The sequence below is a fragment of the Helianthus annuus genome, chromosome 14 (genome assembly GCF_002127325.2).
Source record: "Helianthus annuus cultivar XRQ/B chromosome 14, HanXRQr2.0-SUNRISE, whole genome shotgun sequence".
NCBI classification, from domain to species: Eukaryota; Viridiplantae; Streptophyta; class Magnoliopsida; order Asterales; family Asteraceae; genus Helianthus; species Helianthus annuus.
Window position 1 is genome coordinate 111,737,301 of NC_035446.2, and position 14,263 is coordinate 111,751,563.

A 14,263-nucleotide genomic window follows, 5' to 3' on the forward strand; every position below is an offset into this window, starting at 1 on the left:
TCACAGTATCAGCAAAAGCTTTGTATTCTGATTCGGTAGAAGAACAAGATACAATTCGTTGTTTTTGTGTTGTTGATGAGATAAGATTCGATCCCAAATAGACAACAAACAAATTGTTTCACTGAATAAACTCATTTAAGAGATTGTAAAATCTGAACACAATCCGAACCATTTCTAAGATGCACAAAAGAATATGGATTTCATCTTTTACAACTTTAGCAATATTTTTGGAAAGCAGTTACAACTTTTATGTATCAAGATTAAATCTAAGATAATCATAACACAAGACAGTATGAACTCAACCATCGAACGAACATTATTCTTCAAACAAAACTAGAATCACTCAGATGAATGGTGGTGGTGGCAGCAGCGGTCATGGTGACATTAATAGGTGGTTTAACGTGATAATGACGAAGTTTTGGCGGTGAACTGACATGAACTCACCACTTTTCTGAAGATCATTTCGACACTTTAAACTTAATGGCATAACGAAATCAAGAGAGAATAAAATCATCATAAGCACAAAAGGTTTAAACAATAAGTCACAGTAGTAATGTCATGAAACCCCTTGATACAACATCTTAAAGGCAAGAAACTAACCGAAAAAATGACCTCTACCATCTTCTTAAAGAACAAAATTTTGGAATTCACTTGAAACAAACAGTTGATTCTGTCATTTAAGATAAGTAGAAGAAACCCATAGAAGCACATAAGTTACCAACGATGTTGTCACTTCTAAACTCCTTGGCCCTTTGAGTATTGGTGGGATAACCGACACCATCAAGAACGTTCCCAACAGCCATGACACAGCAAACGTTCCAACCCTGAAAGTCAAAATGCATCAACATTAGCATGAACTTCTTTATACTAAATTCCAGAACTTTGGTTTCTTGAAGGGCTAAATGCTTAAGAAAGTAACCAACTTTGGTTAAATAATGTTGTGTAACCAACTTTTACTAGTTTCTATTGATTTGAGGTAATTATCTAATGTATCCAATTTTTAGACCAACTCAGCCGCCACATGAAAATAAAAGGTCAACATGGTCAAAAGTTACTAACCTGTCAGCTGCCACACATAGTTGTCAATAGTGGTTGCTATGGTTGCTAGAGCGAATAGCGTATCGGTCGAAGGTCGCTACAGGGTATGTAGCCATAAATAGCGGGATTTCAGGTTTTTTTAAATATAAGAGTAAATTACTTTTTGAGTCCCTATGTTTTAGTGGTTTTAACCACTTGAATCCAAAATCAAAAAGTTTACGCCCTAAGTCCCTACCTAACCGCTCATTTTATAACGTTTTGAGTCCCTGTGTTTTAGTGGTTTTAACCATTTGAGTCCAAAATCAAATATACAAGTTTTAAAAATTGGACTCAAAACATTATAAAATGAGCGGTTAGGGACTCAGGGCATTAAACTTTTTGATTTTGGACTCAAGTGGTTAAAATCACTAAGACACAGGGACTCAAAAAGTAATTTACTCTAAATATAAATAGCAATTAAATATAGCTATAAAATAGCTGGATTATAGGCTTTTGTTAAATATACATGTAAAATAGCGTATATAGCAGGGTATTTTGATATAATATACATACAAAAAAGATCATTTTTTTCTAGTGTATCGCTATTTATAAAATAGAGTCCCGCTATTTATCGTTATTCGCTATGTAGCATATAGGTACCTTATCGCTATTTTTCGTTTGTTCGCCATTAACAACTATGCTGCCACGTCATCATCATTTTGGCCCATTACCATGTGGGTCAGATACTCAGATCACCTTAAATCAAAATTCTGAAACTTTGATGTTTTTTTTCTAGCGTAAACAAAGTTTGTTACTAAAAATAGACATTTGACTAAAGTTGGTTACTTTTTTATGCAATTAACCCTTCTTGAAGTATAACCCAAGAATTGCTAAAATATCAGAACCGGTTACAAAAATGGCAAGTATGAAGCATACCCGTAAAGAAAAGCTCGGAGTTTGCTCTTGAGCCGGTCATGTATGAAATATATTGTGGTAAACAGTGATATGGCAACCTGAAGGGTGGGTCCTTCTTCAGTTGGAAAGAGAACCGTAAGAGCTGCAAGTACCACAAATGCGATGGATGTTTTGATAATGAAGTTAGTAGCCGGGGTTCTAAATCTGCTTGTGACAGCCTGGACAACACGAGACTGGCTTACTTCCCTCATCTTTTTCTTCACATTGATCTTGGGGTTTTTCCGTTCATAGAACTTTTGCATTATTATTTTGTCGTGTGCGGATTCAATTGCATCAACGCTTGGTTTGTGACCGGCGTATTTTTGAACTAAGAAGTTTCTAGCACTTTGGATTTCGTCTTCAGAAGCTTCGTTACTGATACCAAGTCTTTTGTATGGATCCTTTATGTTGATTCGTGGAAAGATGACTGCGGTTAGACAAAAACATAACGGTTGTGGGGATTGGATTCCATTAAATCTATCGAATAAACTGAAATTCACATAAAACAATAAGCGTAATCTTGGAAACGATAAAGGGGTGTTTGGATGTGTGTTTTGGAAGTGATCGAGCGATATGAAATGAATAAGAATCGGATAATCAATTATAATCAAATGGGTTACAAAAGATTGTGTGCGGATCATAACTCATAAGATAATCAGATGTTAGGTATCGCAACGGAAACACAAACACACAATAATCACGTGGTAAACAGAAAAGAATAAACGATACATGACACAAGAACTTTACGTGGTTCGGTCCTAGTGGGCGACCGACGTCCACAGGCTTCAACTAGGTTATTATCAAAAATTTCTAATATTTTAAGAAATTAATTAATAAAATGACCACAAAGGATGCATTTGAAGTTAAAAACGAGAAAACATTTTGTGAAATGAGAGTAAAAAGTCCCTCAAATTTGGTAAAAACTAGGTGTAAATAAGCAACTTGAGCGTACCCTTAGATAATCAGTTTTGTTGCAGTTAGTATGAATAAATAATCATCTGATCACATATCGGTTCCAAAACACAAATCAAAAACCCTGAAAGAAACGTGCAAAACTATAGATTGTGACAGTTCATAATTTATAAACCTAGTCCACGTCAAAGATATTGTTTTTCAGTGAAGAATGCCACACACATGTTATGACTTATGAGTTATGACCATTGTATCATACAATATAGAACTAAAAAGTTACCAGATGATTCATCTCTAGCATCACCGAATGAAGCATCCATGGCACATTTCATCAAAAATGATCTCTTTGTGATACATCTACTTGTTGAACCAGCCAAATTATTCCGTCTATTAAGATAATCAATTAATATAACATAAGAAAAATAGTTTCAAAAAATGTCATTACCACATACAAAGTCATAAAGAGTGATCAGTAAACCTACCTTTCAAGACAAAAGAAGTTTCTACGTATACCCTTATCTTGGAAAGCCGGCGCGCGCTTACAAGGTACAGCCGGACTTCTTGAATGTAGACGGAAGCAATACTTTGCCGGGCTACCAGTCAATCCAGACAGATTCATCTTCTTTATACGTTGAACTAAACTTGGTCACAAGCCTACAAAACACTACCAAGATTGGCCATAAATACGAAAGCACCAAAACATAAATCACAGTTCCCTAAGTGAAAAGAAACAACTTTCACAGTAATTTTAGTTAACCTAATCTGTATTAAACTAATCTTATCACAAATGCAGTTATTAGTTGTTGTACAGTACAAACAAGACATTGGCTACTACACCAGTAAACCCCAACAGAATATAATGCAAAAATACATCATAAAGTTGAAATTTTTAAGGTGAATCAACAAAGAAAAAAGAACGCAGGTGTTGAGTATCAGTTGCAATGTCAAAATTCAAATATAACTAAATCAATTTATACAAAAGTACATATCAGGGCATGTGGTATAGGATAAAGGTCACACTAGCATGACATAATCAACCAACATATAAAAGGCGAATTACCTGAAGAACGAAGAGTTCAATTGCGCAGTAATTTTGATTAAAAGAGGTTGAAGAAGATATACATGATTTCCATGAAAAATTAGATGGATTAGGAGCAGCACCGAAGCAGTCAAGGGTTTTTTGTCCGATTTCTGAACCCTAAAATAAAAACTGTTGATTTTATTTTAAAGAGAGATACAAACATCAATCCGTTGTAGTCTAGTTGGTTAGGATACTCGGCTCTCACCCGAGAGACCCGGGTTCAAGTCCCGGCAACGGAACTTTTTTTAGTGCTTAATAATTTTCTTGTGTATCATCTTTCCTTTTCAATTACATTGCTATTTAATCATATTCTATTTTTACTTATTTTATGATTTAAAATTACTTAACCAATTAGTTACACGAGTATTCTTCATGTTATATTTACATCACATATTTGATCTTTTGTTTTCAGAAGTTGCAACTGGGCTACTACAACTCACCCAACTGTAACTTGTTTGAATATTTCCATTTCATCATCAGAGGTCCGTTTCAATCGCTAGATGAAAATGCCAATGTTTAATTGACAATGGAAAGGGAACCACCATTAGTCGTCAGAAAATACCACCAGAAAAGTAACGTGAATTCAAATCATTGTAAGTGCACGGTCAGATGATATTTAGGTGTAAAATGTTAATGTTAAATCGGACAATGACACAATCTTCCGCTTATTCCAAATGAGATTTTCCAAATGGGAAGGAGTATAAAGGAGTAAAATGTTTTTGTGGTGGGAAACTATTGAGAATGTTAATAAGGTGAGGGTGGAGGGAGTGGGTTCGACAATATGGTTTTGGCAAGGTGTGGCATGAGAAGTATGGAAAGCATGCCATGTTGTGGGGTGTGGCAAGTCACGGTAAGGTAGAGAGTGGCAGTGTGGGTTAAACCTTTGCCACAAAGTGAGTGTGTGTGTGTATGAGAGAGAGAGAGAGAGAGAGAGAGATAATGGTGGGTTCCTTCCTAAATTAATCAATTACACTTTAGTTATGGCAAGTAGTAGAAAAAAACTAATGTGAGGGATAAAAAAGTTGGGACAAGTGTGGTAAGAATGGCAAGCACTCCTTACACCCTTAAAGAATCATAAACCTTTAGTTATGAATTGTAAACTAGTTTGGCAAACCATGAGTAGTTATCCATGGGTTAGTGATGGGATGTACAGTTTGTCAGAGCACCCACAATGTGGGTGTTTGTCTTCATCCGCTCCACATGGAAACAAACAGACTTTCCCCTATCGGCCTTGCACATTGTGAGAGGCGTCCGCTTGGAAAGTTCGAGAAATTGGTCTGGTTCTACGGACTTGGCCTAGATGCTATGGTGCCCCCATTCTCCCTCTTGCCATTTGATCTTCCGATCAACTACGGTGATCCGATGATATCGATGTCGATCACCCACATTGTGGAAGCTCAAATCTAGCACCCATGATGGAATCAAACGAGTATAGTAGGCCCCTTTACCCTCCTTCTTGCCATTTGATCTTCCAATCAACTAGTTAGGGTATGACTTTTAATCTAGTGGTTGGTGGGACCTAACTTCCTGAAAAGTGTGTTGAATGGGGAAGATACCTTCCTGCCATGAATCAACAAGTTGCTACTACAAACTATATTGTGGATCAAATTACAAATTTGCCATCATTGTACGAACTTGGTGAAAAGTCGAATTTAGCACGTTGGGTCATTGGCTAAGGAATCAATTTCAGATTTTTTTGGTTGAAGTTGATGCAATTAAGCCTTGAAATGGTGTCCCGTCACCTACTTCTAGAAGGAATAATTTTATTGATAATTTGTTTAATGGGTCAATGGACGATTTTAGCCCAACTACAGACCTGGGTCGACAAAATGAAGGGTTTCGCTTCATTACATATAGTCATTTATGTCGTCAGTCCACGGGCTTACAATTTTCTTTGGGGCTTGAGAACAAACCCATTTGTGTTATTAGTATTCCTCAGACAAAAAATTTAGACACTGTAGGTTTTAAGTGGGTAGAGCATTATGCTCTAGCATCTTTGCCAAGACAAGATTGATATAAATCATTCTACCAGGGGTGAAGTTGATATCAAAGGCCTACACCATAGCTGTCATGGCGAAAACATAGGTCATAAGGAAGTTAATTGTGAAAACGAGTGAACATGTTAAAGCATAGGTAGATGGAACACAAATTCGCGGGTTTCCAGATGTACATGTAGATGAGGAAGAAGGTGAGTTTATCCACCCGGGGGCGACACCATAACTACTAGCACCCCAACTACTACTACCCTTATTCCAATTGTCACAACAACCACCGCTGACAATGGGATTGGACATGGTCATTTTACGAAGACTTAGGACAAGGATGATAATCTCAAGGAACCATAAGTATAGGTTGTCACACCCCAGACTTTTGATACCTTAAGCGTGCTACCGAATCGGTTGATACCAGGGGCGAAACCAGAGGGGGTCAAGAGGGTCCGTTGACCCTCCGGTCGCCTGAACGTTATGAATTTTTATTTACAAATTTTGAGTTTTTGAAGAACAAACTTAGAGATAGAACCCCTAATTTGAACCAGTATAGAATATAAGCTTATGATGACCCCCCAACTAAATCGTTCTGGTTCTGCCACTGGTTGATACCTTGTTTTAATTAATCACAATGGACAACATTTCTCTTTCTTTTATAAAACAACTTTTTATTCTTTTATAAACGCTGATTTAAATACCCCTTGTTCGCACAAAACATTTCTTTAAAAACCGTAATCTTCTACATCATTTTTGTCTTATGACAGTTTTACAAGATTCTCGCCACATGGTATTATCATGCCTAAGAAGTTGTAATTTCTTCAGCATCTACCCTTTCTAATACATTCATTCATGATTACATAGAAATGTTTTGAAAATAATATATCATTGTCAGTGATAAAAGCTAATGAATAACAACTAACAAAATTTCATATAAGCAGTGTTAAATCTATTTGCACATAATAGTATGATCATGATGCCTAAATGAAGTTCATATGGAGTTGCGACTTGTAGTTGCCTCTACCTATCATTCAACTAATCTATGTTAAAGACCCACTGGAAAAACCTGAATCTGATGGAAAAATCGAAACCCAAAGTACCCAGTATGAAATATGTTATAAGATTAAGGTAGTGTTTGGTATGCAGGAATGAGAGGCGTAATGAAGTGGACCATTACGAGGGAATGGAGAAAAGGGTTTTTGTGTAACAACCCGACTTTTGAAGTCAAAGTACAAGTCAAAGTCAACGTCAAAGTCAAGAACAGTCAACGTTCAGATCTGTCATTTCTGACTTAATTACTGCTTGTACTCCCCGACCCGATAATCGATACTTTAGTTTACGCTATTTTGTACTACGATTTGTAATATGTGAAGTAACAATGCGATAAATGCAATTAAACGCTAATCTACTTAAAGCTATTACATCGCTACCGCATCGCAACTAGAATCGCAGTTATTTGATTGTTCTATATGTGTGTGTGTTATTAAGTGCTTTACTTGTGCATGTTTATATTTGTTTAAAGGTGTTATTCGTAAACGCAGTCGCAACTCTATCGCAACGCTATCTAATCGCAAACGCTAAACGCAAGTTTACATACTTTTATGTTGTTATGTGTTAGTTATGTTATTTGTGTAACTATTGTTTAAAACTATATCATCGCTTACTCGACACTCGCCTAAACGCAACGCAACGCTCAACGCACGAAACGAAAGTCGAAAAACCAACTCACGAAAGCCCTCCGATCGAACGACCATACGATCGAACAGTCGTCCGATCCATCAACCTTGCACCACCTTTCACCTCTCCCCCTATAAATACTCAGCAGTCACATCAACTGTTCACTTGATGTGACAGCTCCCTCAAACCCGTGCACTCTCAGCCTCTTTTCTCTCGATTCCTCGCGATTCTTGTAAGTTTTCACTCTAAATCTTGTACTTCCACAATCAGCACACACTTTCTCATCATCTTCTCCAACAAATCACAACTTTTCACCATGAAATCACTGGATTTGGGTTGTTCTAGGGTGACGTCATCATGGAGTTCTTATGAACATTGAAGTGTGACCTCATCTCATCAAGAACGGTTCGGATCTAATGGATTTCTACATGTTTAAACACTGATTTCGCCTAAATCTAAACATTTTTCAACTGATTTCCACTTTTCTTCAACATCTTTCACTTTTCACTTTTCATTAAAAAATCGTTAGAATCTGGACTCGTTCGGGCTCTTCACCCATTCTCTAGTGAAGAACCGGGCTGAGAATGGATTTCTAACAAAGAGAAAACTGATTTACGGATTAAACATGAACCTCCGTCAAGAACAGTTGGTTCTGATCGAACAGGGTGATTCCCGTCCGATCGAACGAGTTGGACTTGACGAGATTTCCGTTGTTTAGCACGCTGTCACACCATCTCCGTCAAATCGCAAACTTTCTAAACTTAACTGATTTTACAAGTTCTCAAACAAACTGGTTACTCAATCGAATAGTCGTCCAATCGGATCGAACGACTATTCGACCAGGTGCCATTGATTTTATATGTCACACCCCAACCGATGGCGGAATCATCGGGGCATGGCACTGAGCGAAACAGATTGTCCAGAAGTTTCCACAACAACTATTAATACTATTCAGTTAAATGATACGTCCCATACCGTATCCCAAATAATACAATAAATTATTACAGATAACAACTAGTCAAGTAATTCTGTTCCGACAACTCAGATTTAAACATAGTAAAATGAATATTGTTTCTGCTTCTAAAGACCCCTAGTTTGACTGCTACAGACAACTATTTGTTGGGGGCTCTAGACGCTTTATTCTAGCCTCGCTTCCCTAGCAAGAATGCATCTTAAACACCTGTCACATACGTTAAAATAATGTCAATACATAAATGTAAAGGTGAGCATACAAGTTTGATATAGCATATAGAGTTCGAAATAGTTTACGCATAACCAACACGTACACAGAGGAAAACGAAGCATGTTAATTATCGACATGGATCTATTGATACCAATGACTGCAGGTTGACTGTCCGAGACAGTTCGCAATACATGATTACCACCGTAATCCATGCAAGTAATTGTCCTTAACAACCCCCGTGTGAACGGGTGCTGAGTCCAAACTATAGTACTACGTCGTTAAGGCAGGTAGACAACATTCCACGTGTAAACACAATCAACAAGCATTCATTTAGTCACATAATACATGCGAATCGGTTAGCGTTCAAATAAATTGAGTAGTGTGTTCGATTGTGTTTTAGATAGGTAACGTATGTAACACCCAAAAGTGCTAAAGCAAAAAGGGTTCGAGTATACTCACAGCGATTGATTGATGGATTGAAGGGGGCGCTTGAGAGTAGGGTTAGTCTGAATAGTTCGATAGCATAATGATGAGTAACGCGCAAAATGGAAACAAGTGATGATGGGTCGAACAGCCTGGTCGATCGGACAGTTGGTTCGATCGAACGGGTTGTTCGTTCGGCTGGACAGTCTGTTCGGACGGCCTATTCGATCGGCCGGTAGGCTCGATCGGTTAGACTGTTCGAGTGGATTGTTTCTTCCTTTGAGTAGGATGTGTTTGTGTATGATGGTTTGACCTTTTGAAGTTTTCGTTGTAGTATTTGAGAACACTTAAGTGTTCTTACCTTTCAGGTCGATCGATCGAACGTCCTGCTCGATCGGCCGGCTTAACCGATCGGTTAGACACTTCGCTAGTGAGTCCTCAGCTGGATGTCACCTGATCGATCGAACAGCATGTTCGATCGGGTGGCACTTCGTACGACGAATGAGTTGCAAAATCGATTAAGGGTTGAAGCATAGTATCTCATGATCCGATGAGTAATGTTATCGAACAGCTCGTTCGATCGAACATCACCTCGTTCAACACTACACTTCATGAAATTGTCAAAGTGTGGGGCCACTTGCTAGCCGATCGGCTGACATGTCCGATCGGCTGGGCTGTTCGTTCAAACAGCCTGTTCGATCGGTCAGCATCCTGACCTGGTCGGCCTGTTCGTCTAACACTTGGCTGTTCTGATTGTTTGATGTTATATCGAGTTATTTTGACAACGAGCTGAACAATGGAACCTTCGTTCTTACTTGTTTCTCCTGCTCGGACAGGAATCACCCAAGTCCGGCCGGTGAACGGTTCGGAACGGTAGTTTAACGTTTAACCCGAAGTCGGTGAACCTCGTAGATAGAATCCGAATCTTGAACCACACAACCATGAGAATGATTAGTGAGTTGGCTCAAGTTCCGTTTCTACCGGTTTGAAAGCATTGAGTGTAGAAGAGTTGAAAGAAGGTTGAAAATCATTCTTTCAATCCTTCACATTATGTAAATGTTTAGATCTGTGATAGATCTTAGTTTGTTTATGTGGAAATCGGCTAGATCCAATTGATTCTTGGTGGATTGAGGCCCAAAACATGCTGTTCTTGAAGAACACCATGATGACATCATCCTAGAATGCTTAGATCTTGATGATTTCACGGTTAGAAATCAAGATTTGAAAGATAGAAAGGTGTAGGAGCATGTATTGATCAAGAAAGTACAAGATTTAGGATGAAAACTTACCGAAATTGGAAGGAATCTGAGAAAAGAAGGGGAGCACGAGCTGGTCGGTCAGAGAGTTTCCAAAAGTGGAAAGAATGGCAATGACATGCCTATTTATAGGCTTCCCAAAGAGGAAAGGGTTGGCCGATCGGCCAGGCATCCCGATCGGACAGCCTGCTCGATCGGACAGTCCATCCGATCGGCTGGGCTGTTCGATCGGCTAAGAGCCTGATCGATCCACAGCCTGTTTCGAGTGTTCGGCGCGACGATTTATGATATTTCGATTTCTATTGAAGATGATACGAGTACGATAGAGTTTCCTATTCAAATTACTTTTAATCCCAACCACTATATCTACATACAAGCATCTACATTCCATATTCGATTTCGATTTCGATTGAGTTCGATTGGGTTTCGAGTTTCGATTCGAGTTTCCATTGATTCGATTGAATACCACACAAAACATAAAGTAAGCACGCACAGGTAACACATAAGGCACACACACAAGTAATATAACACCAATTTCGCATAATTCGAGTTTCGAGTTCGATTGATGATTCGATTAGCTTGATTATGGATTGATTAACTTTATCGCATTGTTACTTCCTACTATTCACAGTCGTAAATCATTTCGCGTCGATTAAACATTCGATTACTTCGATTCCTTTGATTGACAACACTTATTCCACATAATACAAAACATAAAATAGACTAATTACAGTCAAGAAGTCAAAGTTGACTTGGACTTTGACTTTGACTTTGACATTCGAAAACACGGGGTGTTACATTATAAGTTAAACACTTGAAGTTTGTAAATTTTCAAAGATCATCAGTTTCAAACGAACAACCATCCGATCGAACGGCCATTCGTCCAGATGACCATCCGATCGAATGACTTTATTTATACTACAACGAAAACTTCAAAAGTTCAACATTTTACAAACACACTCCCCTCAGTCGAATGACCATCCAACCGAACGGTCATCCGTCCGGATGGCCATCCGATCGAACCACCATTCGATCACTCTTCTCACCGACACGTTGTTTTACGCACTGTCCAACGCTTATACAGTCGTGCTGTGATCAGGCTAATCTCTCAAGCGCTCCCTTCAATCCAAGCTTGTGTTTATTTATTAAACACGATCTGTGAGTATACTCGATCCCTTCTTGCTTAACGCACTTTTGGGTGTTACATACGTTACTTATATCAAATCACATCGACACACAACACAACTACTTTTACACGCTAACCGCTCTGCCTGTTATACGTGTTATTCGATGAATGCTTGTATGTTATGTTTACATAGTGATTGTTTCCTGACACCTTGGCAACGATAGTACTATAGTTTGGACTCAACACCTGTCGTGGACAGGGGTTGTTAAGGGTATTTCTTCACGTGTCACGGTGGTGATATGTGTTGCGCATTCTACAACTCGCAGTCATGTTTGTGCATACTTCATTGTCGATAGCTTACTTGCTTCACATTTCTACATGTTACATGCTGGTTATGTGTAAATCGCTTTTCGCTACTATTATGCTATTAAACTTGTATGCTCACCCTTACACTATGTGTATTGACCTACTTTAACGTATGTGACAGGTGTTTAGGATGCTTTTATTTGCTGGATGTCATGGAATCAAGTTTAGGTGGTCTAGAAACCCGCGAATAATTTATGAGTTGTCGGAACAATATTTGTCTTTGAGAACAATTATCTGTAATAGCTATTTTTACTTTATCTGTTAGTAGTATGTGATATTAACGTTAAGGATTTGGTAATATATTAGTTGTTATAGATTCTCTTGGACAATTTGTTTCGCTCAGTGCCTCACCCCGATGTTTCCGCCATCGGTTGGGGTGTGACAGTTTGGTTGGACAATAAAATGAAATCACCTATTACATAAGGAATTCCATTCCCTCAAAATCATTTCATTCACCCCCCATGTTTTTTTTTTCATTCCATCCCTTCTTGCACCCTTTATTAACAACACCACAAGCCACCATTGTCGTCACCAACCACCATCACCACACACCACCGCCACCACTATCCACTAGTCGCCGCCACCCGCCATCGCCTTTGCCGCCACCCCGATGACCACCACTGCCACCGCCACCCACCTGTCACCGTTGCCACCCACCACCGCCTTCGCCGCCACCAACCACCACCGACGCCCACCGTTGCCACCCACTGTCGCCTTTGCCGCCACCAACCACCACCGACGCTACTAGCCACTCATCGCTACCGACGCCACCCAACCGATGCCGCCTCTACCACCACTAACCACCACCGCCACCACCCGTCGCCGTCACCACCCACCGCCGCCACCGCCACCACCCACCACCTATTACCACCCACAATAGCTGCCACCACCAATTTTATTCCTTCATCTTTTCTTACCTACCAAACAATACACTATAATAATTCATTATATTCTCACATGGTAATCAAACAAGACATGGAATGATAATGATCCATTGCATTCTCTCGTCTATTCCATTACCCCATACCAAACATACCCTGTTGTAATCTTTTTTTTTTTTTTTTTTTTTTTTTTTTTTGCATCATGGGAATGGGTTGATATTAGATGATAGTATTCAGTTACCCAACATTGATACAAGAGTAAACTTTTGTTTTGCTCCCTGTTGTTTGGTCATTTTAACGGTTTTGCTCCAATAGTTTAAAAATAGTCATTTTCCTCCCCGATCTTTCGAGTTTGTCGCTAGTTTGCTCCCTAGTCTTTCGAGTTTGTCGCCAGTTTCCTCCCTGATGAAATTAGAGGCTGGGAGCAAAATGAAGATAAGTTAGAAAAATTAGGGAGGAAAATGGCTATTTTTAAACTATTGGAGCAAAACCGTTAAAATGATTAAACCACATGGAGCAAAACGGAAGTTTACTCTTGATACAATACCTATCTATCTACATTAAAAGTAAATGCTTAAATACTATTTTGATGTGGTTAGTAAAGTGAAATTATAAGATTTATGGAATTGTATTTGAGTATTTTATAATTCAAGTTAATTTTTAGCACGGGTTTAATATTAGGTTTTAGGTGATATAATTTTGTATCTAAATGCTTGTTGTCTAATGGTACCAAAGTATTGAAAATGTGTCACTGTCTATGAGGTTGAAGGTTGTAGTTCAATAGTGGACAAAATGTTTAAATTTATAAGTAGAATTAATTGGTGTGAGTTAGTTATTTAAAAAAAAAGTAGAATTAATTGGTGTACTTTGCCTAACTTTTACCTTCGAATACTGTAGTAAACTATACCAATCACTTTTGATACTAAGAGGCTGTGTGTTTATTTTTTAATGAGGCTCTTAATGGTTTAGATCTTTTACTGGTTCTGCACTTAATGATTCAGACTGTTTGTTTCACGAGCACATGTCTGAATGGTTCAGACATTTGGCTCTGAATGATTAAGATTTATAAGAGTCTGAATGGTTAAGACCTCTAATCTGAATTGCTCAGACATTTGCCTCTGAACGGTTAAGCATTATATATGCTCTTAATGGTTCAGACCCCTTACTGATTCAGCACTTAATGGTTCAGACCTCTTACTGGTTCAGCCCTTAACCATTCAGATGTTGCCAAACAGCCCCTAATACCGATACCCATTATTGACAATTTATATGCCAAGCACTTTTAATATTAATACTGATACCATTGACAATTTTGAATTGGTACTTTTTTTTAAAAGGTGTGAATTATTTGCAAATGTCGGGAGGTCTAGCATACGTTGTCTTAACCGGTTCCGCTTTAAAG

The 14,263-nt window shown here is 38.5% G+C and overlaps 1 protein-coding gene and 1 non-coding gene across 3 annotated transcripts; one reads left to right on the plus strand and one right to left on the minus strand.

Moving 5' to 3' along the window:
- Window positions 1-491: 491 nt before the first annotated feature.
- Window positions 492-4,086, minus strand: LOC110909021 (protein CHAPERONE-LIKE PROTEIN OF POR1, chloroplastic). 2 transcript variants are annotated; one of them, XM_022154027.2, is made up of 5 exons: window positions 3,944-4,086; window positions 3,366-3,547; window positions 3,164-3,270; window positions 1,954-2,398; window positions 492-824 (listed from the first exon to the last, which is right to left on the minus strand). In XM_022154027.2, exons 2-5 carry the CDS (start codon window positions 3,500-3,502, stop codon window positions 674-676), a joined length of 840 nt encoding a protein of 279 aa, XP_022009719.1. In that variant the 5' UTR covers window positions 3,503-3,547; window positions 3,944-4,086; the 3' UTR covers window positions 492-673. The 2 variants fall into 2 exon arrangements, with proteins under 2 accessions (XP_022009719.1, XP_022009720.1); XM_022154028.2 differs by having other exon boundaries at window positions 3,366-3,537; window positions 3,944-4,083.
- Window positions 4,087-4,130: 44 nt separating this feature from the next.
- On the plus strand, window positions 4,131-4,203 carry TRNAE-CUC. Its single transcript has one exon. It is a non-coding gene; the product is annotated as a tRNA-Glu (tRNA).
- Window positions 4,204-14,263: the final 10,060 nt, after the last annotated feature.

Coding starts and splice junctions, on each gene's coding strand:
- LOC110909021 (XM_022154027.2), bottom strand. CDS start 3,502: ATGAATCTGTCTGGATTGACTGGTAGCCCGGCAAAGTATTGCTTCCGT. Junction 2,399..3,163: donor TGCTAGAGATGAATCATCTG/GTAACTTTTTAG, acceptor GTCTAACCGCAG/TCATCTTTCCACGAATCAAC. Junction 825..1,953: donor CTCCGAGCTTTTCTTTACGG/GTATGCTTCATA, acceptor TTTGACTTTCAG/GGTTGGAACGTTTGCTGTGT.